Raw genomic sequence first — 26729 nt, 5'->3', positions numbered from 1 at the left:
ATTTTCCAACTGAATACCAGACTATTATTTCACTCTTAACTGTGGTGAAAATGATTGACATGACAACTTGCATGATTTTAAGGGATTTTGATCAAAGTTTGTGGTGCAAATGTCAGCATTGCAAGATTGGTGTTTTTTTTGCATAGCATATCAAGACGTACGTGCTTGAGCAAGAAGAGTTAATGTGTTACACCTATCAGAGCAAAGTTCTCAGCGCTCAGTGATACTGGTGATTTCATGAGCTCTGTAAAAAAACAGCCAAAGATTCTGCAGAGGGAGGGACACAAAGACACGAGCCAAAAAAAGGTACTTATTTGTTTTATTTTTTTCTTATCATAAAATAAAAAAACAAACCAAAATGAGGAGGAAATAGTGCTTCTATCACCGTAAAAGAACTGAAAATCTTGTTTACAGCTTCTGAAAGAACGACGATCATTAAAAATGCATTAAGACAGAAACATTAACCATTCTTGAGTGTCAAAATTAAAAGAGCTCAGTGAGGTTCTTTCCTAGCACTGGCTGAACACAGTGTTTCACACAGCATACATACATCAGCAGGACATTATTGCTAAAAACCTCTCATTCCCTCACCATTAAAATATCTTCTTTTGCTATGTAAGAGATGTGAAAGAAATATAAATATCTATATAGTGTGCAAACATCAAGTGACTTTGAGAACATCTAAAGCGTTGAAATGAAGACAAAGGCAAACATACAAAACAAAACCCTCAAAAAAGGTAATAAACTGAAAAAAGACCTAATTAATAATACAAAAACAATACATCTGTTGACCTACTGTAACAAATATTGTACCAGGAAGTTAAGATCAACATCTGTGATATTTTAGTCCAAGAGACTGTTTATAACTTGTGGATCATAATTGTCAGATAGAGACACTTTTCCCTTTTTGGAATGTTTTGAGCCCCAGGTTTTTATAACCGAATAACCATTGTAGCAAAATAAAAGCTATCACTTAATACATCAATGCTTAGTCTTTTAAAATGTTGAAAAAAAAAGGATGAAACGTAAAAGTTATGGCGTAAGAATATTAAAATGAGAAAAATCAATGCGCCTTTAATGGTTGATTTCACACATTAACTTGTGCTAGGCACTATAAAGCAATCTAAATAAGTCATCATCAATTCTCAATAGTCACTGAAATACAGGTGCTTTTATCCTTTTTCTTTTTTTTCTTTTAAATTTAGTTGATCTCAGATATCATGTTGCTCTGACATACACATCGCACAACATCTGATCCAGTGTCAACACAAACATGCAACCAGTGAGGGGGATTGTTTTCTTCCACGTGTGGCTATATTTCGTGCTCCTGTTTCGTCATGTTTAAAACATTCCAAAAAGAAATTAAAAGAATTCAAAATATGGTTCGCAACTTAAAGATCCGCTCATCCGTTCAGCCCCGTCTTACCAACCTCAAAGCTATAAAACAAACTTTGATATAGTACTTTGATACAGTATAGTACTTATTGATACAGTACTTTTGATAAATGTACAGTATATGGATCTTGTTGACAATATACAAATGAGCACCAGTGTTATTCGTTTCTTTTGAGCATGTCGTTCTCTTCTGAGAAATTGGACAAAAACGGGCATCACAGATACTTGGGAAACTGGCAGAACTGTTTGCCAATATAAAAGTGTAACATCAAGAGACTAAAGATTGGTCTTAGCCTGAGTGCTCGCTAATGTTATCCCCACATTTGTTATCTTTTAAATACGGTCCAATTCTTTACAATCATGCAACGGACTAAAATTCATTGGAAACTGAAAAAAAATCAATCAAAACTAATAGGAAACAGGAACATAAAGGGGAGGATCCTAACAACAGGCTTTACCAGAGGCCACAAAATAAGGTCTAAAACCAAGTTCAAGTTAATCAGCGCCCTCTTCTGGGAACTGCGTGCCACTGCAGGTGACGTCAGATACTGCACATCCATGAGCCGTGTGCAGAGAGTCAGTGCTCTCCCTACGAGACTGTCTCCAGGCTCTCTCCTCAGAGTCTCTAATATTTTTTTTCTAATAATGTTTTCAGACCAAAGTGTCAATGTACCGTGCGCTCACAGATGCAATGCAGACAGGAAAAAGGCTCCACAGTGTTGGGTCTGCAGAAGCTTCACCAGTTCATCAAAGTGTTCCTGTTCAGCGTCATGAAAAACACTTGACTGCTACCGCCTGATCGGACCGAGGCGAAGAACACCTGCAGAACAAAACGAGAACTGTTAGCTTGTCCATAACGGTCTAAGCTCTTTTAGATAAACAATAACATTTACATTTGGAGAGGATCTAAAAAAACAATACCAGTCTACAGTATGAGGACGCTTAAGAGACTAACCTTGTCGTTCCTCTCGCAGAGGAACTTAAGTCTCTGAGCTCTCTTGTGCATGAAAACACCGTCCAGGTGGCCCGTTTCAACAGAGCGGATCTCAATGGCTTTCTCTCCCCAGCCCATGATCTGGTTGGAGTGGATATAAGCTGCAAAACAGAACATCTTATTGAGTTCTGATAGATAGACAATCTTTATACCAAAAACAATATACCAAAGTTCTCAAAAATGTGAACTATTATTTTACTTTTTTTAAAAAAAATTTAGTATACAACCCCAAATCAGAAAAAGTTGAGACATTTTGTAAATTGGATTAAAATCAAGAATCTGTGATTTGTTAATTCTATTTAAACTTTTTTTAACTGACAAAAGTACAAAGAAAAGTTTTCCAATGTTTTCAGTGACCAACATAATTGTATTTTGTAAATATGAACAAATTTTGATTTTGATGGCTGCAACACACCCCAAAAAAGTTGGGACAGAGACATGTTTACCACTGTGTCACTTCACCTTTCATTTTAATTACACTTTTTAATCATTTGGGAGTTGAGGATACTAATTGTTGGAGTTTTGCTAGTGGAATATTTGCCCAATATTGTCTGATACAAGACAGCCGCTCAACAGTCCGTGGTCATCGTTGCCTGATTCTCCTTTTCATGATGGGTCATACATTTTCCATAAGAGACATATCTGGACTGCAGTAAACAGGCAGGAGGAAAATCCCTTCTATGGTGCAGAGTGTCTAGAAACCACTCAGTTTTAGCACGTGCAGAATGAGGCCTGGCATTGTCTTGCTTCCCAGGAAAGATGTCATCTTGATGGCAGTTTATGTCTCTGTACAATCCAAATGCATGCCTCTATGTCAATGGTACCTTCACAATAATGCAAGTTACCCATACCGTTTGCAATGATGCACCTCAATACCAGCACAGATGTTTGCTTTTGCACCTGTCGCTGGTGAAAGTCTGGTTGGTCCCTTTCGTCTTTGGGACTGAGAACTCAGTGACCATTTTTTTCCCAAAAACAAGCTGAAACATGGACTCATCTGACCACAGCACACATTCCCACTTTCTTCTAGACCATCTGAGATGAGCTCAGGCCCAGAGAACTCGCCGGCATCTCCACATAGAACTGATGTAAAGCTTTCTCCTTGTGTAACAGAGATTCAAGTGGCATTTCTTAATGCAGAGTCAGACTGTTTTCAGTGAAAACGGTTTTCCAAATTACTTCTGAGCACACGTGGCTGTATTTAACGGATTAGCATGATGGTATCTTGTGCAATGCCATCTGAGGGCTCAAAGGTCACGCACATTCAACAGAGGTCTACTGCCTTACCCAACACAGACTGAGATTTCTCTGGATTCCCTGAATCTTGTGACAATATTATGTATGGAACATGATAAAAGACATAAATTCTTTGCAATCTTGCATTGAGAAATGTGATTTTTTAATTGTTTGACAATTCTCTCAAGATATTTGGCACAAAGTGATGAGTCATGACCCATCTTTGCTTAAAAAGACGGAGAAGCACTTTTACACCCAAACACGATACCCTCAACTATTACCAATTCACCTGCTCATTGTGGACTGTTTCAAAAGAGTTTCTTTTCACTTTTATTTTGTCTGTCCCAACTTTTTTGGGGTGTGTTGCAGCCATCAAAATCTAAATTTGTTCATATTTACAAAATACAATTATGTTGGTCAGTGAAAACAATGGAAAACTTTTCTTTATACTTTTGTCAGTTAAAAAGAGTTTACATAGAATTAACAAATCACAGATTCTTGAATCTTTTTCTGATTTGGGGTTGTAATCAGCTACTACAAAACACCAGTGTTTGGCAATTATTATTGTGATATTTTGTTCAATTCTTGGGGACAGATAGATCATTTATGCAGAATGTCCAAGCAGCTCCTTTCCATATAATGACAGTGAATGGGGACCACGTCTTCAAGTGAGACTTTTACTGAAATAATGACTTAAACCTCATATGGAAGAAAAAGAACTGCGATATAGCAAAAAAGCTGCATTGAGGACTTCTATATATATAAAAAAAATTGTATTATGTCTTCCTGGTTCCTATCAACCTTCATTGTATTAAACAGACATTCTGCTAAATATTTTCACACAGCTCCCTATATAAAGTTGGATTAACAAGAACATAAAACTTTATTCATCAACATACCATATAAAACAATATATACAGTATAACAAATCTCAAATTATTAATCATTTACATCATTGCAAAATGTAAAAAAAAAAAGGCATGAGGATATTAAGATTTTATAAACATTAACATTATGATTTTCTGCTAAGCTGTTTAGAAACAATGCATATTGTGAAAAGCACTAATCTCCTTTGGTGTCGCAAGAAAAAGAGCAAGTTTAGAGCAACATGAGTGAGTAAGGGGTGAATAAATGATGAAACTATCCTTATAAAATACAATCCTTACAAACCGCAAAAACATATCTCTGAATGCCATGACATCGTTTCATACACAGTCTATTTTTCCACCCACAGACGATTAACAAGAATTGAATATGAATCACCCTAAAGATGAATAATTCTGTCCGTGAACACTACTAATAATCATAACAGCCTGCCAAACCACGAGAAGCTCTGCCCAAACACTACCCCATTGAGATTATTATATATGAAAAAACGTGTCAAAAGCCCTAAATCTTACAGATAATGTGTTACACAAACCAGCTCACACACACAAATAACCATGTTCATACTTCTCAAAACCATGTGGGAAGTTGATGCATAGTTTGAATGTTTTTGAACTCTGGGTGAACTACTTTTATCTCCTCCCACAAGGCAGAGGATTGTGTGGCGGCCCTTTGTAGTTTTCATGCACTTCTGTTGGCTGCGCATCCCTCAAGCTCTGCCCATGAGCTGGCAGAAAAAGCTAACACAAACAGACACTGCGGTAGAGGCCAATCGGATATCAGTGCCACTGTGAATGTGGAATCAGGATGATATCAGTCGACATAGCAAAATATGCTAGGTTTTTTATGGAATCTCGGAAGATAAATATTTGATAAATTGAATAGGAGTCATTCTCTGGTCACTATGGCTTGTTTTGTTCTTGTACAGTTGAGATGGGTTACTACTGTATGTTTTTATTGAAACAAACAGACTCACCAACAGAAGTGGGCATCTCTCCCCACTGCAAGACCACGTCCTTGGTGATTCTGCCGTAAGTGTTGACATAAACGCCCTCATCTTCATAACACAGCAGCATCTCCATGCCATCAGTCTTAGGAAGCACCACAATGGCATGAGGGGTCACACTGCTCTGAATCTAAGAGAAAGAGATAGAGAGAAGAAAGGGTTATTTGCAGATCATGCTGCAGTGCTTAAATAGACCATTAGAGGGCCGCATATTCAATTTACACTTATTCATTGCATAAAGTATAGCATTCAGCCACGGCTCATCTGTATGGGGCAGGTGGGGCACCAAAATATTCATCCACTAGAAAGATCTCTATATAAAATAAAATCGTAACAATTCAGATTTTCCAGACTATTTTAAGTGTTTTAAGTGAGCAGGATATATTAACATTTAGCACATGACTTCGGCAGGAAGGGATCATTATACTAAGCTGGGCAGAGGGTGCCTGAGAATGCCCCTCAATTTTCCAATGTAAATCTGTGGTGAAAAATGGAACTGCAGGGCGTTTCACACCGCAAGCGTCAGCGGCGCGTGAGCAGCGCGTGTTTTTTTCGGCGTGCATGTTAATCAATGAGTGCGTTCACACCGCGAGCAGGAGCAGCGCGTGCGCGTCAAGCAGGAGCGTCGCGTGAGCAGCAGTGAAGCGGGGGTTTCGGCTTCGAGTCTATTTTTGCTGCGCTGCTCACGCTCAATTAAAGTGAAAGCACACTTTTGATGGACACAATTAATATGATTTTACACAAAAAGTGCACAAAATGCATAGAATTTGCATTTCTAGTGTGTTTTAACAAGAATTGCAGTATGTCAGAAAAGGAAATGAAGACTAACATAAATAAAATAAAATGTAATAGAAAATGTACCCATCCAGCTTGTTTTTAATTATTTAGTTTGGGCTTTGAACAAACTTCAAATGTCTTTATGACCACCAACTTCTAAAAACAAAATTTTCAAAAGTCCTTGTAAAGAAATGCTTGCTTATATGTAGCCTTATGTAGCCTGGGAGCCGCTGTTGTGACGCTGTACAAACGCTTCCAGTGTGAATACTCGCGCGTGTCTGCAGCTTCAGTGACGATGTAGTTGCGCTGACGTGCTGCTCACGCGCCGCTCATGCTTGCGGTGTGAAACGGCCGTTAGGCTACATTCATACCGTCCGTTCAAATCCGATGGCTGACTTATTATTTGAACTACTTATCCACATTGTGTATCGTAACTGTTCAGATCCAATTTGTGTGTCTCATGCCGCTCTTACATTTCCTGAAATATCTGCATTTGTCTCAACAAAAACATAAACCACCACAATCGCATCATGGGGGGATTGACAATGTGTAACGTTAGTTGCCGCGCTGGACTACTGGGTTAATTTATACTTCTGCGTCGAACTCACGCCGTAGCTACATCGTAGGCTGTGTGTAGCGCACGTACCCTTCGGCATACCCTGATGTGCACCTCTCCAAAAATGTAACAACGGGTCAATTCTACGCGGACGCAAGCGCTGTGATTGGTCTGCTAGAACCCCTCCCTCGGGTTTCACATGCTCCCTCTGCATGTGTAATTGCACGTCAACGCGGACAACAACGCAGAAGTATAAATGAAAACCAACACATAGACTATTGCTTAGAGGCTCCGGCGTAGGTCCGACGCAGAAGTATAAATCAATGATTTATACTTCTGCGTCGGACCTACGATGTAGGCTACTCATTGGTTTTCATTTATACTTCTGCATCTTTGTCAGCGTGGACGTGCAATTATTACACATACAGACTAGAGATGAGCGGTTGGCGGTTAGAGCCGCGGACTCCGCGGATAAACCGCGGCTCGGGCGGATGACGTGACGGAAATTTTTTTTTAATTAAATTCGGGCGGGTTGGGGGCGGTTTCTAGTCTCACGGCTGTCATCAGCAGCGCCTTGCATCAGCGGATGGCGGGCGGGAAAATTGGTCAAAAACGTTGGTGCGGATGGATGGCGGACGGATGATGAGTTTTGTGATGCGGTTGCGGATGAAATAATAGCCCATCCGCGCATCTCTAATGCAGAGGGAGCATATAAAGGATTTACATTTTTACATTTTTGGAGAAGTGCACGTCAGGCTACACCATAGCCTACATGTGCTACACCCAGCCTACAACATAGTTACGGCAAGCGTGCCGCACAAGCCCTGAAAAGTGAAGCCAAAGCGTCTCGATCGCCCCCCGGTGACCGGTCCTAGTATAGCTCACAAACCCCGCCTCCCCATGTTATTCAATTGGACGTGAGTCCAACTAAACAATTAAATTACACGACACACATATTTTTCCCAAAGACGGTTTCTGTCATTTACTGTAGTTTTCATCACGCTGATGTAATTTCAAGTGTTTGTTTTTAAAATAAGTTTGTTTTTAGTTAGTTATTTAATGCTATAAAAATGGCGCTGTGGCATACATGATTGACAGCTGTGATTGAAAGGTTTCTGAGCAAAGTAGTCACTGAAGCACCAACATACTTTTTTTCGGGATCTTTGGAGGACTGAGGAGATTGGAGCTTTAAATTTAATATCTAAATTTCTATAATGAATTATTTCACACCGACATAATGGTTTGTTCTGCAGCAGAGGCGTGTGCTTACGATTGATTCAGCGAGAGTGTAGGCGGGACCAGAGCAGGACGTTGATTTCGCGGCTTTACTTCCTGCTCACTACTGCGCATGTCTCGTCCCGAAATCGCAACTGCGCAGACTCAAGTCCCAAGATGTCAGCGCCATATCGGGACAATGGCGGCTTCACTTCTCACCAATGGAAGAGAACGAAGGGGCGTCGTCCATCTTTTTTTACAATCTGAGTTACGGCGTAGGTTTGAGACAGAAGAATAAATCAACCGGTTTCAAAACATGCCTCCGTTATATTGTCATTTTCTGCTCATCCGGTACTTGGCTACCATTCAACCCTTTTTCTGAGGTGACTTTCAGCATGTTTCCTATAACAACATCTGAGGTTTACGTTTTACGTGATGTGAGAAAGTTACATGCCACGCAAAATCCTATCAGAGCAGTCAGAATGAAACGGATTTCCAGAAATGCGATTTAAATAGGATTCAAACCATATGAATGTAGCTCGGAAACGGATGGGTAAAAATCACTTTTTTCATGTGATTTTTTTTGTTTGTTTTGTTTTTTGCCGTTTTAAATCTGCACAAAAAAACAGATTTGGACTGACAGTCTGAACGAGGCCTAATTGAGAGCCATTGGACAAGATTTCAAATTCAGACTGCCGCGCTTATTTTCACTTTATCTTGGGTGGAGATAAAGTGAACCCACTCATTTTAGGTCCGGGCCCGCCCATTTTGACCCAGGCCTATAGTGAGTAGTGAGTGATTTTCATTCTAGCAGTTCATCTAATAAGCAGCCCATGGAAAGCTTTGAGTGAAAACTTCTCAACCAATCAGCGGATTCTACCCCATGTGTGGAACTAAGATCCTGAAATTGCACTACCTAAATTTACAATCAGGAGCCGCTACTAATCGTATTTAATAAAAGAGCACATTAAATTGCACTTGTAATTGCATTTTGGCAGCTGCTATTTAACAAGAGTGTATATTTAAGCAGAGAATATTTCAGCTGAAAACATCTATTCACATTTACACTCATTATTCTACTAATATAGGTTTAGATATCAAATTCTATCTTTATATTCAGCCACTATTTGATCAATTTCTACAGAACGTGAGTAAATAAATAGCTTCTGTCTTCCTCAAAGCTCCTGAAACCTTTCTTACATTTTTCACACTTTCAAGTGCCGTGAAGGGAACATAACGTGTTGAGGCACGTTATTTCACAAAGATTAGACTACAACCCCCAAGAGCAACAATGCCAAGGAAACATCTGAACCAATTAAGAGGGTGGTGCCCATGACCGACTCCACTACCCAGAAGCACAACTTAATTGTGTTTTTACAGACACCAAACCACAGCCTAGTATCACTGAGACTTAAACCACAGGTCTAAACATCTGCATTCATGTTTAATTTGTGGTTATAAATTATTTGTGCAAAAAAATATTTCTGAGGTTAATTACAAAAACATCACTTACATGTGATGGTATGTAGATGTCATAGGGGTTTCCAGAATCCACATCTATGACGTGAAAGCCCACGCTAGACCCATAGATGACCTTTAACCTCTGACCCTCTTCTACAGTCAAGTCCACAAGCTGAGGCCTGTGCTGCAGTTCTGTGAACGACTGCCAGAGAGAAAGAGATACAGATATAGAGATGGATGCTGAGTCTAGGGAACTGGTTAAACAAACCGTTAAGCCATTTTCTTTCATTTACAAATTATTCTATCCCATGTTGGTTAAATAAAAAAGTAAGCTTAAAAGACATGCACAGAGAGGGAAAGAGAGAGAAATATTGTTGCAGCATCATACCTTGAAAGCCATGAATTTATGGTACGGCTTGGGGGCCCATGCGTAAATCTCTACCGAGTTCTTCAGTGCGATTACCAGGAATTTGATTCTCTCGTATTTCACTGGAAACAAAGTAAATCATGCTTTCAGTTCCCTGCAGCTCACAGTGGCAGTCAGTCACATTCATTCAAGAAAGCAGACTGTCCCCCGCTGCCACTCTCCATGCTGTTAGAGGTTTGTCGATTAGCATCAGAGATCTCGATTAGCCTACTCTACCGTATCAGACTTAACAGCCTCTGCTTTAACAGGGAAGCTTTCATCTTTACAATCAATCATTCAATCAATAAAGCACAATAAAACAACAGTGGTTGACCAATGTGCTGAACAATATAATTTAAAAGAAAACTAAAAGACATAAAACAATATAATATGACAAACACACAATTAGACAAACCCCATTTGACTTAGCGATTATACACCTTCTCAAAAAGAGGTTTTTAATTTTGCTTTAAAAAGTGATTCTGACAAGTTTGTTCTAATAGAGAGCGGCAAAGTTCCACAGTTAAGGGCCGGCTATGGCTTTTGACCCCCAAATTATGAACGTTTGCACTCAGAAAATACAGGCTCACATGGTGCTAATATTTATATTAATAATTGTTGCTAATAAATAAAATGAAATAATTGGCATTGAAACAGATTGGCATTGAGATTTACAATATGCTGCTAATAATAATAATAATAATAATAATAATAATATATTGGAGTTTTATTTGGATATTAGTTGCTTCTGTACATTATGGTGGTCTCTAAATTGATCTTTTACTGGCATTGATATCAAATACTTTTGTTATTGTGGCAAACCTAGCAGAGATGGTTCACTTACCAACTTTATAGTGAATGCAGCCTTCCAGATCCCCAACAGTGATCCAGCCCTGTTTCTTCTCCACCTCCGGATCATTGTGCAGTATCCTGTTTCTCAGCCATGACAAGTAGTAGACACGTAGTTTATTTTTCTTCCCTGAAAACATCAATGATGAGGTTGACAAGCTAATAAAACATGGCGTGTATCCCCAAAACCACAAAGGCTTTTTTAGAGTTAAAAAGCACCATCAACTTTCATGACCTTTTCAGGCTCTTTTGTTCTGAGACAAACCTGATATGGTGACCAGGACGTTTAGACCCTCCAGCACGTCCATCTGTTGGAAGCGTCGGCGGGTGATGAGGTTATACACCTTGCCCTGACCGCTGCGATCAAGCAGCATTAGACCGTTCTCAGTGCCCACCAAGAGGTTCACACCTGAGCGTCCACAAACATGAATTTGATTCGGACTCAAGAATTTTTATCAGAAGAGGAATAGAAAGGCAATTGAAACAAAAAAGGCATATATCAGAGAGAGCATGATGTACCCCATAGAGCAGCACACAGGATCTCCGAGTTGAAGCGCTTCTTGTACTTGCGGATCTCTGGTGTGTCGCTGTGGGGTCTGATGTTGGTGGGGTTAACATTGACCACAGAGATTTTCCGAGCCTCGTTCAGTTTGGCCTCCTCCTGACGCAACAACTCATTAGCAAACAGCACTGCAGGATAAGAAGACAAGAAAACACATTAAAGATATGAAAGAGAAAGAATTTTATTCAAAAACAATGTTTGGGCGAGAACCAAACCCGGCGGGAGGAAGCACGATTATGCTGTAATGCTCTCATCTCATACAATGCCAGGCATAAACCTATTTTAAAGCCCATTTTATCCAAAATATAGCGCTAGCTAAATTACTTTCCATAAATGTGGTTCATTATGATTTTATGTTCATTGTTGCGGTTGGTGATAAGATGTGTTGGTTTGTGATTTGTATATTTACCGGCTGCTGAGCTCTCATCGTTGTCATCTGTGGGGGAGGTTTGATATACACGTGGATCCACAAAAGGAGTGAAAGAAGCTTTTGAACCACCACCAAGACCAAACTGATACAAAATAAAACAAATGTACCATATCAGCACCAGTAAAATTATTTAATAGCAGGCATTTAGAGAAAAACTGTCTGAGTTTGTGGCTAAAAATACAACAGGAGTGCCATTCCTCTGTTTAGATAATAGATGTGTCAGAAAATTTTTATTTTATGACTCAGCAGGGAATTTTAGATTTCACATGTGAATATGAATCAGTAAATAATGTTTGTGTCAGAGTAATGAAAATGTCATTATAACAGCAAAGTGTTTTCCTCACATTTTTAGGCCCTTTGGCCTCATTTTAATGGCAGTCAAGTAGAGAGAGCGCTGCAAATTATTGTGAGACAAGGGCAGGACTGGGATATAACGCAAGCCAGTTTAATTAGCTTGGCCTGGCTAAATATATCAGATCCTTACCCCTCTTAAATGTTATCTACCTCATCCATAGAGTCCAGGTCCTGGGAATTAAGGCCGGTTGGAGTTCCTGATGGGGAGTGGCTTTGCTGCACCAGGTCTGGTAGGTTCCCGTGGCCTGCGAAACCGTTGCTCTCGCCGTGGCCCAAGCGTTGCCTCTCATTGGTCTATACAGAAGATCAAACAATTTGAAAGTGATAAATTTGAGGAACAAGAGAGAATCCAAGTCTTTTGGAGGCAAATAGCATCTAATGTGACTGGCATGGTATCTCACCTCTCTCATTTTTAGGGTACCATCTTTAGAGTCATCATTGTAGGAGTCACCGTAGGACTCATGGCTGCTTGTGAAAGACTCATTATTTCCCTGAACAGAGGGCCTGAGGGAGATAAATACGGGAAACTTGAATTCTGCAGATTCACATTAAAACAGCATTCTTTTCAGTCCTCCTTTATTGATAGACGTAAGAAAGATAATGCGAAGTGATAGGATAAAGAGTAGTGAAGGGGATCAAGAAACACTTGGACACAAACTCTCCACATAAGCCCTGATTGCTGGGCCAAAGCTCAGACAAAAACATTTATTTTGAGGAACAAGAGAGAACTGATGGTGCTTGCACATACATGATCCTGGGAATGTCACTGACTGGCACCGTGCCGTCATGCCCCACAGTCCCATCCTCATCCTCACTGCTCTCAGTGTTCTCACTGGAGGAGGAGTAGTCGGTCAGTTTAAGGGGCGGCCGGTTGATCTCATCTATTCGCAACTCCCTCAGTTCTTTAGCCAAGGCAGTCAGATCCTGAAAGACAGAAAGATTCATATAACAAACTAGAATAGTGACACTCGTATCTCCAGTAGTGTGGCAGTAGCTCAGTTGTGGATATAGTGTAGCTTTGACAATATCAAGCTACTTTTGTCAAGGTTACATTAATGTAGCTGTGTGCGCAGTACAAAAAAAAAAAGTAAAGTGTTAGAAAGTCAGTTTTTTTTAGTGATTCAATTGTTTCTGATGGTTCAAGAAAGATCGTTTTTGACTGGTTCAATCAATTTATTATAATGGATCGGTTCATTTTTATCACACATTCTTTGAAGCATCAATACATTTTAGTGAATCGGTGAAAAAAACCTATACCAAAATGTATTAAAAATAATTAAACATTTAAAATAGTATACATACTTAAAACAATATACATTTATTTTAACTAAGTATACTATAAACCATTAACATTTACTGACATATCGCTTGAGACTTACTGATATAAATATTATAATTTAACTTTATTTGGAGTACTTTATTGCACAATGCACATTTCTTAATATTAAGCCTACAATGTGTTTTAATATCACTATTAGTAGGGATAGTATGATCTCTGTATTATAGAGATGCGCGGATGGACTATTATTTCATCCGCAACCGCATCACAAAACTCATCATCCGTCCGCCATCCATCCGCACCAACGTTTTTGACCAACTTTCAAAACCGCACCCGCCCGCCATCTGCTGATACAAGGCGCTGCTGATGACAGCCGCGAGACTAGAAACCGCCCGCCACCCGCCCGAATTTAATTAAAATATTTTTTTCGTCACGTCATCCGCCCGATCCGCGGTTTATCCGCGGAGTCCACGGCTATAACCGCCAACCGCGCATCTCTACTGTATAATATGAGGCTTAAAATGCAAGATATTTAAACCTTTTAAAAATATTTAAAAAGATATTTAAAGTGCCTAAAGTATACTTGCAAAAGTTCCACTTTTGTACAATCAAATATACTTAAGTATATCTTTAGTTGGACCTTAGCACTACTTCTGGATAACTAAAGAAGTACAAAATTAGTTGCTCCAATTTAGCAGACTTTAAGTATACCAATTTAGAATACTAAAAGTACAATTGCAGGGTATATCTATTATGTATTTAAATGTATTTGTAGCATACTTAGTAGAGATGCGCGGTTGGCGGTTATAGCCGCGGACTACGCCTCGGGCGGATGACGTGACGAAAAAAAATATTTTAATTAAATTCCGGCAGGTGGCGGGCAGTTTCTAGTCTCACGGTTGTCATCTGCAGCGCCTTGTATCAGCGGATGGCGGGCGGGAAAATTGGTCAAAAACGTTGGTGCGGATGGATGCCGGACGGATGATGAGTTTTGTGATGCGGTTGCGGATGAAATAATAGCCCATCCGCGCATCTCTAATACTTAGGATAAAATAAATGTATTTGAAATACATTTTAGTATATTTATTTTTCACTAGGGTTGAAAAAGTTTGCAAGAAAATTAGCTGGTTGAACCGGTTTCACTAGTTTAACTGCTTTCACGGATTCATTTAAGTCACCACACGGTAATCTTAAGGCTTTTAAAGTTGAACAACTTTAATATGAGTATCTTATAGCACAGTTTCAAAGTAGCTCCACCAACACTGGTGATAAAGGTCATTAAAATGAAAAGTTTGATTCTCACTGCAGCCGCACAATATTTATTAGAAGCTTGTTGAATAAAAGATTAAATTGCAAAGAAAGGACAGAAGTATGACTATGAACGATAAAAAAACTCACAAATTAAGATACATTCACAATCTCCCCTACAATAAAAAAATATAGCAATATTTATAAAATAAATATAAAATAAACTCCGCAATGAATTCCTGAGTATTTTAGAGCTTTAATGCAAATGTCATCCATGTTTAGTTTGTATTCGACCTGTAATACCAGCTCTGGGCCCAACATAAAAATACCCCCTCGTGAACTTTAGTTGCTATGGAAACAGCAAGGCTCCTAACAAACAGCTGGGGTTATTTGCGTTGCGGTGAAGAATCTGAGCCAAGTGTGGAGAATGACACACAACCACACAGAGTCCATTGACAAAGCCACTGGCAATGTAGCTCAGTGAGAAAGCTGAGAGGGTGAAAGAGGACAAGCTTTTCTCAAGTCAGCATTGCTATTGAGATCAGCAGGCAAGAATTCCCACAGTCCTCTGCCAAAGCAACCTTTAGATTGAGAGGGACCGAGAGAAAGATGGATGGGAATGTTACCAACCCTTACAGAGATATTTTTTTTTTCAATATACTAATCATTAGTTTCCTCAAATCAAAGCCAAAATGGCTCACAGAGCAACAAACCAGTTTCATTAAAAAAAAAGTAAACAAATAAAAATAAAACAAATAAAAAACTATGAGGTATGGTTCTGCATGCAGTTGTAGGAGAGCATGACGCTAGCAACGTCAAGGCAATGTGTTTGATTCCCAACTAATAAAATGTATACCTTGAATGTAATTTAAGTAACTTTGGATAAAATGGCCAACCAAAAGCATCAGTATAAATAAATATTAAAGGGATAGTTCACCCAAAAATTCAAATTCTGTCATTTATTCACCCAAGTTGTTCCAAACCCATATGAATTTCTTTCTTCTGCTGAACTGATATTTTTAAGAATGTCAGAAACCAAACAGTTGATGGGCCCCATTGAAGTAGTTGTTGGGCCCCATTGAAGTAGTTGTTAAGTAGGAAGAACAGTGTAATAACATATAAAAAACACTTAACATTAATGCAATTGATAGTTATTGCAAGCAAAAGGTAATTGTAAATGTCAAATTTTGGCCCAGTGTGTCCAGAGCTTCAGCCAAGTATTTTCATTTCAGATATCTCTAATTTAAAAGCTTTGAGCTTTCACGAGTGAAAAACTGGCAAGGAGGACAGTCTGAACAATGTAACCACTGGAAGATTTGGCCTCCAACTATAAAACAGAATCTGCGTCTGAAGCTTGTTTAGTCTACAAATGAGTTTGGAGGTCACATCTACATTTAAAGAACTAAAAGCCCCTTCAAGGAAATGTTAGATTCAAAATAGAGACAAGACAAAGCAAAGGAGGAAGTTCAAACAGTAGTGTGCATGTAGACAGGAAATTAATTATTCCTAGATAATATTTGAGGGCCGTTGGGATCTAACTTACCGTAGGTCGACTGGGTTTGTTCACCTCTCTGCCCTCCTCCTGACTGGCCTTGGAGGTCTCCTGTAATGCCACTGGAGAACCTTCTGATTTACCAGAGCCTGGAAAACACATATAACAGGACATAAACTTTTACATTTGATGTTCTCTAGAACATGTGGTTAAGAAAAACCCACACTGATTGACACTTATTCTGATTATTGGGGAGGTAATATACCTTAAGACAACTTGTTCTCAAACAGTGTTATAAAACTGATATATTGCCATTATTGTAAACAACAATATACAACAGCTGGCCTGTGATATTATTTACCTATGAATACACCTACTGGACTGGACCAGAATGTCTTAACAACTCAAGTGCACAAAACAGGCAAACAATGCATCCAGAATGTCATACTATACATCCACTTCACTCTAAGGACAAGCGCAGCACTGCACATCTGACATGGTAAACGGAGTGGAACAGGAACAAGAGGTTCCTAGCAAAAACAACCAGGATGAAGTCTGAAAGAGTGCCTGCTCCTTCAGCCCACTGGTGGTTGTCCACCCACCCACAATCACTATGACTGAGGCATTCTGCCTCAAATGATTTTGGAAAAGGCATCAACTATGAAACAAAGATAAACCAGCAATAAAGCAGCTCTTCAGAAGACAGTTGTCATCATCCGGCTCAATTCAGTTGAAGTTTTGTTTTCATCCAATAGTGTCAATACTGAAGAATCACTGAAAATTAAGTATCTTTTAAACCCAAACTAAGCAAGCCAAAAGCAACAGAGGCAAGGAACCTAAACTCAATAAGGTGACAGAAATGGAAAAAAAAATCATGTGAGAAACCAGACTCTGTAAGGGGGCACATTCTCCTCTGGCCATAACAAATAGTTTGATAACAAAAGGTTTGATCATGTACACCCAGGTTTGAATCTGGCCTGGATGACGTCCTAAACCTCTCTCCCCCAATTGCCTGTCTGCCTATACTGTCCTGTAAATAAAAGCTTAAAAAGCATTTCTTTTGGATGGTGGTGTGCAGTGGTTGAGGCTCAAGGCTGCTATCCAGAAGGTTTATAGTTTGATCATTGAAAATCATGAATTAATCACCTGTACTTACTCTCATTAAAAACTTTATGAGTGATGTTATTTCCTCTGTACAGAAACTCAAGAAAACGAAGCAAAAAGAGGAAGACACTCACGTCTTGGCTGGTTCCTCTCACTGGATCCAGGCTGGGAGCCACCCTGAGAGCTGGGTGTGCTGGAGCTGGATGAGCCATTACTGCTGGTTCTTTGCAGAGCCACGTCCAGAGACAACTCCGTCCTCCTCAGGTCTGGATTACTAGAGAGATCAGGATTCAGTCAGTGCTTGAATACACCAACACAGAGCAACAGCTCCAGCATGTGATCGGACAGAGCTGACCTGGTGCGGATGAGCTGAGAGGCTGCCCGCCCCCCTCCAACGGACTCCCCGTTCCCAGGAGAGTTCTTCCTCATCAGAGCAGGGGAGATAGAAGTGGTCCGCTGGGGCACCTGGGTAGTACCGCACAACTTTAATCAAACAAACAAATGACCAAACGTCAGAGACGAGGGATCGTAGCAAAATTATTACAATCAGTTGCTTTAAAAACATTAATAGAATATGAATATTTTAATAATAGTCTTTGAATACTTTATATGAAACAAAATTGTGAAAGTACTTTAAACTTTTTTTTTATGTGGTCAGCAAGATTTGTTTTCTTAAATTAATACTTTTATTCAGAAAAGATGCATTAAATTGATCAAAAGTGAAAGTAAAAACATTTATAATGTTACATTTAAAGCAGCACCAAGTAGCTTTTCCTCTGCGGTTGCCCTACAGGTTGGAAGCGGAATTGTCCTTTACCGCTGTAGTAAATAATTTAGCCTACCGCAGCCTACGGTTGCACGCGCACGCACATGCTCTCTGTTTATCCAGCACCAGCTTTGGAATCAACAATGGCCACATACAAGGTAGAGTATGATGCATGATTTTATGAAAGTATGATGTATTGCGACATCACAAACGAGCAATTGTAGCAATTGTAACGCTTGCCGTAAAGCAAGTCAAATTAGTAGTTTTCTTATGTCTCATTAAAACTACAGAAACGTGACCCGATCTGGCAATCTTACATAGCGTGGATATATCAGATAAAGCACCGCAAAGCTGTGGCATAAGTGCATTTCACCATGTCACGACTTGATGAACCACTTAAACGATTTTGGATTATTTTAAGGTTAAAAATCTTACTTAGTGCTGCTTTAAAAAGACTTATATTTCAGATAAAGACTATTCTTTCAAACTTTATATTTAAAGAATCATGAAAAACAAAATGCATTATGGTTTCCCACAAAAATATTAGGCAGCACAACTGTTTTCAAAATTGATAATGAGAAATGTTTCTTGAGCAGCAAATCAGCATATTAGAATGATTTCTGAAGGACCATGTGACACTGAAGACTGGAGTAATGATGCTGCAAATTCAGCTTTGCCATCACAGGAATAAAATACATTTAAAAAAAAAATAGCAGCATTACAAGCATAAGAGACTTCTTTATTAACATAAAAAAAAATATCTGACCCCAAACTTAACGGTAGTGTATTCACCAAAAATATTATCCAAACATTTTCCTTTTTCAAGGTTTTACACCTGAAGAGATAAAGTGCATCAGTGAAGTTGATTATAGGAATCGTCGTCCTTCTCCGTGCGATACGAGCTGGCACCAAATATCGATATTTTAATTAAAGGTATTGTAGGTAGAAATCCCCAAAAATACTTTTTTCCAAATTTGTTTAAACTGTTTTTATATATCAATGCATAATTAAAATGTAAGTACTCTGGAAAAGAAATTATAAAAATCGAGTTTCTGTAGTTCTCTCATGACTGTAATAAACACAGCTCATTATTCCATTCGGGACGAAAGAAATGATTGGCTGGGGCGACTGTCACTCTCCCTCGCTACCATGGATACCACCTCTGCTGTTACAGGAGCAGCCCAAATGCGCGCACCCGTTTGAAGAGGCACGGAAGCTAGTAATAACAATTATGGCAGAGAAAGAACAGTCAAAATTCTCAGTAACGTTACCTGCATATAGAGGCAGCGAAGTCAAACAAGTTAAAAAAGGAAGACAGTATTTGAAAAGGCTATGAACAAAAAGTCTTTGGATAAATAAAGAAATCATACGAGAGTCAATATCGGCGTGGCTTTCCAGCGGTGGCGACAACTGAGTGATCTCAAGGGGCTGAAGCATGAAGCATTTTTTCATGAAGCATGTATCACTAGCACACGTAGCTACCTAATATAGCTACCTAACGTTACGTAGCATAACAAACGGTACTGGCTTAGCTATGACAGTTAACTTTGGTGTCGACTGGTATAACGTTAGTGAGCCAGGGTTGAGACGATAAATAAGCAATAGGCCTATCTGCAGTTGAAAGCTGTTTTGTTTAATTTCGCCAAATCTAACTTTAGGTTAAAAAGTTTAGGGGATCTATTTTTATACCTTAACCTAGCTTTACCCTCTGCCTAAACTTTGTTCCTATTTTCAACGTGAACTCTACCTGCTCCGTTTTTTCACGTTTGGTTTGTTGTTATATGCTCTACATATGTTTACCTATGTTCTTTATGTTGTATCTGTACGTGCTATACAATATATGTTGTGTATGTGTTATATTATCTTGGGTCTGCAATGCAGTTGTGAGAAGGTGTTTGAGTGTATGTCAGTTTATCTTTAAACAATCTTATTTTATGAATCTTACAAATTCACCTTCATCATAGTGTAACTGATAGTAACGGCAAACGTGTATCAATGAAGCTATTTATAGCTTTGCCTTATATTGAGTTTGATTCCGTTACGAGCTAGTAAAATATTTTAAACTTTACCAGTATCGATATGCAAGCTTGATGGTGAGTACTAACAGCCATGTTAATTGTTTATATTCATACTGATAAAGTTAGTTATTTTATTACTTGTGATTCTGACATGATGTCACTACATCTGGTAAAGCTGGTAAACGCGTCCGACTCTTCCAGCTGAGCGAACGGCCGGGATCGCGTGTTCATTTGTTTTGGGGGCGTGGCTTTGGAAGGAGCCGAGAAGGGAGGGGGTGGGAGTTAATGAAATAATGAGCTGTGTTTATTGCAGTCCTGAGAGGACTACAGACACTCGATTTTTATAATTTCTTTTCCAGAGTACTTACATTTTAATTATGCATGGATATATAAAGACAGTTTAAACAAATTTGGACAAAAAGTATTTTTGTGGATTTCTACCTACAATACCTTTAATAATAATATCGATATTTTTTAATTAATAAAATAAGGTGCTCTAAATAGATTTCTCTGCTCCAAGCGTGATATCGCGAGCCATGTATCGTGTATCGTATGGTGAAATACCCTGTGATTCCCACCCCTAATCATAATCCTGACCTTAGGAGGAACGTCTTCTTCCCTCAGCCAGGGGGAACTGCGGTCAGGTTTTTCCTCACGACTGGCCATGCGAGGGGCCGGAGGGGGCATCTCTGAAGTTGGGTCTGAATTCTGCCGTGGCATCTCTGGCCGATGGGACACCGGGCTCTCCTGGAACGCTGAAACGCCCTTGGCAGATTGATCATGCAAGGACTGAGAGACTGACAGAGAAGAGCTATGGGACCTCACTGGAACCAAATGAGCCATCTAAGAGGAGCAAGAAACCATTAAGTGCTTAGTTCGGGATTCTGATAGTTTTTCACCAATTATTTTTTAGGACATTTACAGTCATTTGTGATTACTGGATAAGAATGTTTTAGAAATTATTTTTATAATTATTATTAAATCATTTAAAGATTGCTGTGTAGATTTCCATGGGTATGTCAGGTACTAATCTTTTAAAAAATAACACTTAATACACAAATGTTGCCAATGGACAGACTGATGTGTCACACTGACTTATGAGCCAGTTTTATAATAAATAAATTAGGGATGCACAATATTACAATTCTGGCCATTATACCAATAATTATTTTCATATTATCACAACCAAATATCCAATAGTACAATTCTATAATAGTAATAAAAAAATACTACAAAGTGAAAAAACAAAACAAAAAAAGTTAAATGTAGCAAGTGTATTCAGGCATTATAACATTATAACGAACAGTATGAAATAAATGAATAATCATTTCGGAGGTTTACTAAAGATTACATCCAACAGTGTTATTAAATTATGAGTGTTTTTAAAGATTAATGAATGTAATCTAAATGTAAAAATAGAGGAAATGAAAATTAACAATTAATAAAATGATATAGTCCTGATATACTGTGCTTCCCTATTAGAAATGAGTGCTTTAAATAAAAAAAGCGAACTGTTGTTGTACCTGAGGCTCCACAGGGCGGTGTACAGGAGGGGTCCGTGCCGGCTGCATACCCCCACTGCTGAAGGACTCGGAGCGTGGCGGAAGGGAAGGGTCGGAGATACGGTTAGCCACTTTATGCTGCAGGGCAGGAGAGCTCTGGCGATTCAGTTTGGAGCGCTCCTCAACCTTCATGAATAATAAGAAGCCACATAAGAACAGGCCACCCCGTTTGTCCCAGCCACCACCAACACACAAGAAAAAACTAGCAAGACTCGGAAAAATGCCTCAGAAATGACATACTTGGGAAATGCATGAGCCAACATTACTTAAATTAATCAGTAGAAACTATCACACCATCTGAAAGAGAAAAGCAATCTATTCAGCTAGCAGCTGAATTAGCCGTTGCATGTTGATCGGGTCATTCATACAACAATCAGTTAGAGCAGACCAGCAACTTCTATAAGCAGAGAGACTTATCTTTGAGAGGTGGAGGAAAATACTTCAGCTAAGTTTAATGGGCAAAGAATCTGCTCTGGCAATAGAAAAACCCGCAACACTTTATGAGATACTGCTTGATCACTAGATGAAAAGGTTTCAATTCTTATCTAATTTCTAAGAAAGTCAACAAGGTAATCACTAACATTTAATTCAACCCGTATCTGTATTCATGAGATGTGGAATGTGTCTGTAAATCTGAATATGTGAAGTCTTTCAGTGTCTCACAAGTTGAGGGCTTTTTGTTTGCACCAACAGATCTTTTCAAAGAACAAGACAGACATTGGTTAACCATCATGTCTCAGAAATGCAGATTCCTATTGAGGAAGAAGCTTGTCAAATTCAAAACGAAAGGAGTGGTTAGTGTGGAGATGAATGGCAGCTTGCTCAGAGATATGATTACACTATGTCAAGAGTCATAAATCAGGCTAATTAAAAGGCAATTAAAATAGCAACTAAAAGATCCATCATATGTTGTTTAAAAGCACTGGCTACATTGGTTTAGATAGGTTTGCTTGTATTGTTAATCTAACAGTGTGTCCTAATCGGGCACAATGCAACAAGACATTTATATTTTTTCAATGAACATGAAACTACTACGGGATTGACACAATCACAGCCAACAAGAGGATATTTGAATTGCAATGTACAGTAAAGTGCTGCAGGAATGAGCTGTGCCCCTCAAATCATTTCAATTTGAGCTCAATTTGTCAGAGCACTTAAAAATGGCCAGAAAAAGATGCTCATAAGGTCTAAAAATGGCTGATTAAGCAGTATTCAGATTAAATGTGCAGTACACTAAAACACGTTTTACTTAAAAGTTGTTCTCATTTGTGAAGAACAAAAAAAGTTTTTGTTGCTATAACAGCTTATTTTCTGCAATAATTTAAAGGTCAATGGGAAAATCCTATTGTCGAGGGAACAACAGTGACACTAACTTCTAGTTTGGCATATAAAATGACATCCCTGCAGCAATCTGTTATGTGAACTGGAAATATGGACCAATGCGATTTTGCAGTGGACTGGGCTACCCAGCGCAATGGAATTAAAACTAAGCGATCGACAGAATGTCCTGTTGCTCTGCGCTTGACGCGGCTGCCTAGGATATGTTATAGAGAAACTTGTGGAACTCATTCAGCTTTACAGTAGTACTGTTAAAAAAATCTGAACACTTCCCAATATACAAAATACAATGGATGTTTTTCAGGCTAAATATTAAACCATTAATTTTTAACTTCTCTCAAATGTTGCTTGATTTATACGATTAGCAGAGTTCACCACATGCCACCTTGCAAGAGAAAAAGAGGAGCTCCATCACCAATGGACAATGCACCCAGAAGCGCCCAGCGCTGGACTGCACTGACTGCTAAAGCTTACACAAACACAGAGGCCATCCAGGAGGGGTGGTGGGCCATCTGATGGGGCTCAGAATCAGGACCGGGGTCAAACAAATGACACCGGGGCTGTCATGATGTCGCCGATGAATAAGAGCCAATAAGATAGGAATGGAAGGGGAAAATGACAAGTGGAGTACTGACTGAACGACTGGTTAACATGTCTGTTTAATTGGGCAGTTGTATAATTTACGTATATCGATTTTGGAATAGCATTCATTAACTAAAACATTGTGCCAATATGTTCCATTTTATTTTGAGGATTAAGAGAGCAAAAAAAGTTCAAGAAAAGCTATTTACATCTATTTACAATGATCGCGAACTCCCTCAATTGACGAGGGGCCTGATCGTCATCATGTTGGAGGAGAATACAGAGTCAGGGGATAAATTAGGGCTGAACGAAGATGAGTGGCGGCGGCGGATACCGCTACCTGGGGATGGTGACCTAGAGGAGCCTGGGCTTCCTCTGGGTGTGTTTCTAGGGGAGAGCCCCATCCAGCGCAAAACCGAATTAAGTGGCTGAGCCTTTTTAGGGGAGTTTTTATGGGGCTTGCGGTGCACATTAAAGCCCTCACGTTCAAAAGAATTGGAGCGCCAGATGGGCCGTTTACATCTCAGTGCGAACAGCTCCTTTGAAGACAGTTCCAGAGCAGAGGAGGAGCGATTAATGCAAACCGAATTATCTGAAGTGAATGTTGCGAGGGGCACGGCCCACTCCCACTGTGGAACCACCAGGAGGTTCTTGGTTGGCACAGAGTTTGAACGCTTCTCTTTAGCCATTAAATCTCTAAGGGAGTGTTCTGGGGCTGACTGGGACAGAAAGTCCTCCTCATCGGTGATCAGACACTTCTGGTCAACCGCGATTTGCGGGACCAGCTCATCACCTACATCTAGTTTACGGCAATGTAAGAACTTCAATTTTGAGGCTGAGGCCAGGTCTTCTGAACTAACCACTTTAGTGACCGGTGGGTTGGGCTTGCGTACGGGGACCTTCTGCCCGGCCTTCTGGCAGGCTCTAAGCTGGCGCACCTGCTGGCTAATGTTCTCTCGACTCTCTTGCTGGTCTGAGACATGGATGGTTGGCTGCTGCTGCCTCCGGTGCTGTAAATGCTGTGTGATCTGTTTACTAATAGGGGGAAGCAGTTTAACGGGGGATGAGGGGGTCCAATGGGGGGGATGCTGCTGACAGGAAGGGGATGAGGAAGGCTTGTGGATGACGGGTCGGGTCTTTTTTAGGGGCCGGCCATGGACCTGAAACAGTGAGTCAAGAGTTTTTGTTAAACACAGTTAAGTTGGTAAAAAAAAAAAACAGCAGGGCCAAGCACACACTACAAGACTGAAGCTCATATCTCTTTCACGCTGAAGTCTTAAAGTCTCAGATCAGCAACTTACAATGTGTTGCCAAAGACAACAAGTGTGAGTCCTTGTGAGTTGCACTAAGAGTCGTAACAGATGTAATGTAGGTTTTTTGAATTTCAAACTGGCTGGACACATCTCTCCTTCCATGTTTTTGTGTTAAAAGTGCATTCAGTAATTGTTTAGCTAGATATAACGTCACTGTTCTTCGTATACTTTAAAAACCAGTGGTGTTAGGTACTGCACTGCCATCTATGAATGTAGAACAGCATGACTGTCTCTGAGTTTTATGCAACTTACACTGATACTAGTGAGTTTTATAGATTAGTCTAAAGATTAGTCTCCCACCTGTACTTATCTGTCCAACAAACAAAAAACACTACTCAGGATTTTCCACATTGTGGACCCTTACTGACTTCGACATACAATTTCTGTCTATGTTGGTCTGTCTTCAGACCGTTTTCACTTCACTTCGGCAGCCGAAGAGCATGATTTTCTTCCACGTTCAGTCAAACACCACAGATCATGTTATTTCAACATGACAAAATACAATGAGGGGGTGACTGGCACCATACCAAATTAAACACTTTTTATTGACAACTATTATGACTACATTCTTCATTTCGTCACACTTCACAAAAACTATTTATTTATTGTTTAAAACCTTTTAACTAGCAGTAGCACTAAATTACTAAATGTGCCTTTCAATTTACATTTATGCATTTAGCAGACCCTTTTATCCAAGACGACTTACAAAATAGGAACAAAGCATTCATCAAAGAGCCAATAATCATTGTAGTACACAATGGCAGATTTATTAGACAACTAGTTTAGGAAACTAGAGAAGAAATGCAGATTTTTTTATTTGTGGGTGTGTGTACGCGTGTACGTGCATGCACAGTAACTTTAATATGCGTGTACGCTTGTGTGAAAACGCATTTTGAGATCTGTAATTACTAGTTTGTGCAACAACCTTCTGTCTTGTAGTGTGTGCTTGGCCTAGGAAAGCAAAGTACAATATCAGAACGCTGTGATGACTGTAGATCAAAAGAGTCCAGATTACATCACAAAGACATTAAATAGTATTTCCTTCAGTTATATATAATGTTCTAAAAAGACTGAAGACTATGCTGGCCATTTTGCTGATATTCTAGGATAAATCAAGAGAGTTAATCTGTCCAGTTTCATTTTGCTGAATCAGCATCAGTGGTCTTAGACTTTCAGTAAAAGTTTCCAGGCTGCTGACCCTGAAAAGTGTGCTGGAAAACATTTCTGCAGTGCAACACAGTTTCACAATGCGTTTCCAGTGACAAGCAATTTGTTTGTCTGCACAGTATGTGAAAAAGTGTGTGACATGAAGTCAATAAGAAGATATTTGCTGTTTAATGTACAGTTATTAAGAGCATTTTGGACCAATCAGATTTCATTGAGTGTGCAACTCACTGGTACTTGTTGCTCGTCATGGTCACAGCTGGTTAGGACAAAAACTAAGATTTGCATACAAGAACTTGTTCCTTAAATTGCATCATCCCTGGAGTAACAGTGCTGCGATTCTGGAAAAAGGACAAATTCAGACTAATTTCAGGTTTTCCCACCTCTTTGGCCCAGTTAGGTTTGTCGCTGGGGTTAACGGCATCTTTGTAGTGGTAGAGTTGCTTCTTCTCTGCAGGTTGCTGTTGTTGTTGGAGAGAGACAAGGTAAGCCCTCTCTTGATGGAGCTGTCTTTGCAATCTCTCCGCCTGTCTCTGTTCCTCAAGCTGTTTACGTTTATACTCCTGAAGACACAGAGAAATGATAGGATGATAGTTTAAATAACTACTGTGTAATGTCACATAAAGAGCTTTGCAATAAATGATTAAAACAAGCACAATGATCATACACTGGCACACAAACACACAAAAACATGCACATGCTGGATCATTTAAGGGGTATATGTTGCTCAAAACAAA

The 26729-nt window shown here is 39.4% G+C and overlaps 1 protein-coding gene across 7 annotated transcripts in view; it reads right to left on the bottom strand.

The window, feature by feature from the left end:
- Positions 1-302: 302 nt before the first annotated feature.
- tnika (TRAF2 and NCK interacting kinase a) overlaps positions 303-26729 on the bottom strand; it is a 102349-nt gene continuing 75922 nt past the window's right edge. For 2 of the 7 annotated variants that reach the window (XM_077228172.1, XM_077228191.1), the window contains 19 exons: positions 26376-26555; positions 24376-24675; positions 21557-21721; positions 20631-20876; positions 17605-17732; positions 17384-17523; positions 16197-16294; positions 12875-13050; positions 12528-12630; positions 12277-12420; positions 11752-11854; positions 11300-11470; positions 11046-11189; positions 10776-10910; positions 9914-10014; positions 9578-9727; positions 5487-5646; positions 2351-2490; positions 303-2215 (listed from right to left, as the gene is read on the bottom strand). In XM_077228172.1, the coding sequence (XP_077084287.1) occupies positions 2132-2215; positions 2351-2490; positions 5487-5646; positions 9578-9727; positions 9914-10014; positions 10776-10910; positions 11046-11189; positions 11300-11470; positions 11752-11854; positions 12277-12420; positions 12528-12630; positions 12875-13050; positions 16197-16294; positions 17384-17523; positions 17605-17732; positions 20631-20876; positions 21557-21721; positions 24376-24675; positions 26376-26555 (2868 nt within the window). In that variant the 3' untranslated portion in view covers positions 303-2131. The remainder of the gene's footprint in view (positions 2216-2350; positions 2491-5486; positions 5647-9577; positions 9728-9913; positions 10015-10775; positions 10911-11045; positions 11190-11299; positions 11471-11751; positions 11855-12276; positions 12421-12527; positions 12631-12874; positions 13051-16196; positions 16295-17383; positions 17524-17604; positions 17733-20630; positions 20877-21556; positions 21722-24375; positions 24676-26375; positions 26556-26729) is intronic. The other 5 variants (XM_077228200.1, XM_077228219.1, XM_077228211.1 and 2 more) reach the window with 3 other exon arrangements.

This window comes from Siphateles boraxobius, unplaced genomic scaffold (genome assembly GCF_051911475.1).
Source record: "Siphateles boraxobius isolate OS27281-9 unplaced genomic scaffold, OSU_SipBor_1 1, whole genome shotgun sequence".
Classification (NCBI taxonomy): Eukaryota; Metazoa; Chordata; class Actinopteri; order Cypriniformes; family Leuciscidae; genus Siphateles; species Siphateles boraxobius.
The sequence above is the reverse complement of the archived record's forward strand: the minus strand, read 5'-3'. Positions and strand labels throughout refer to the sequence as shown.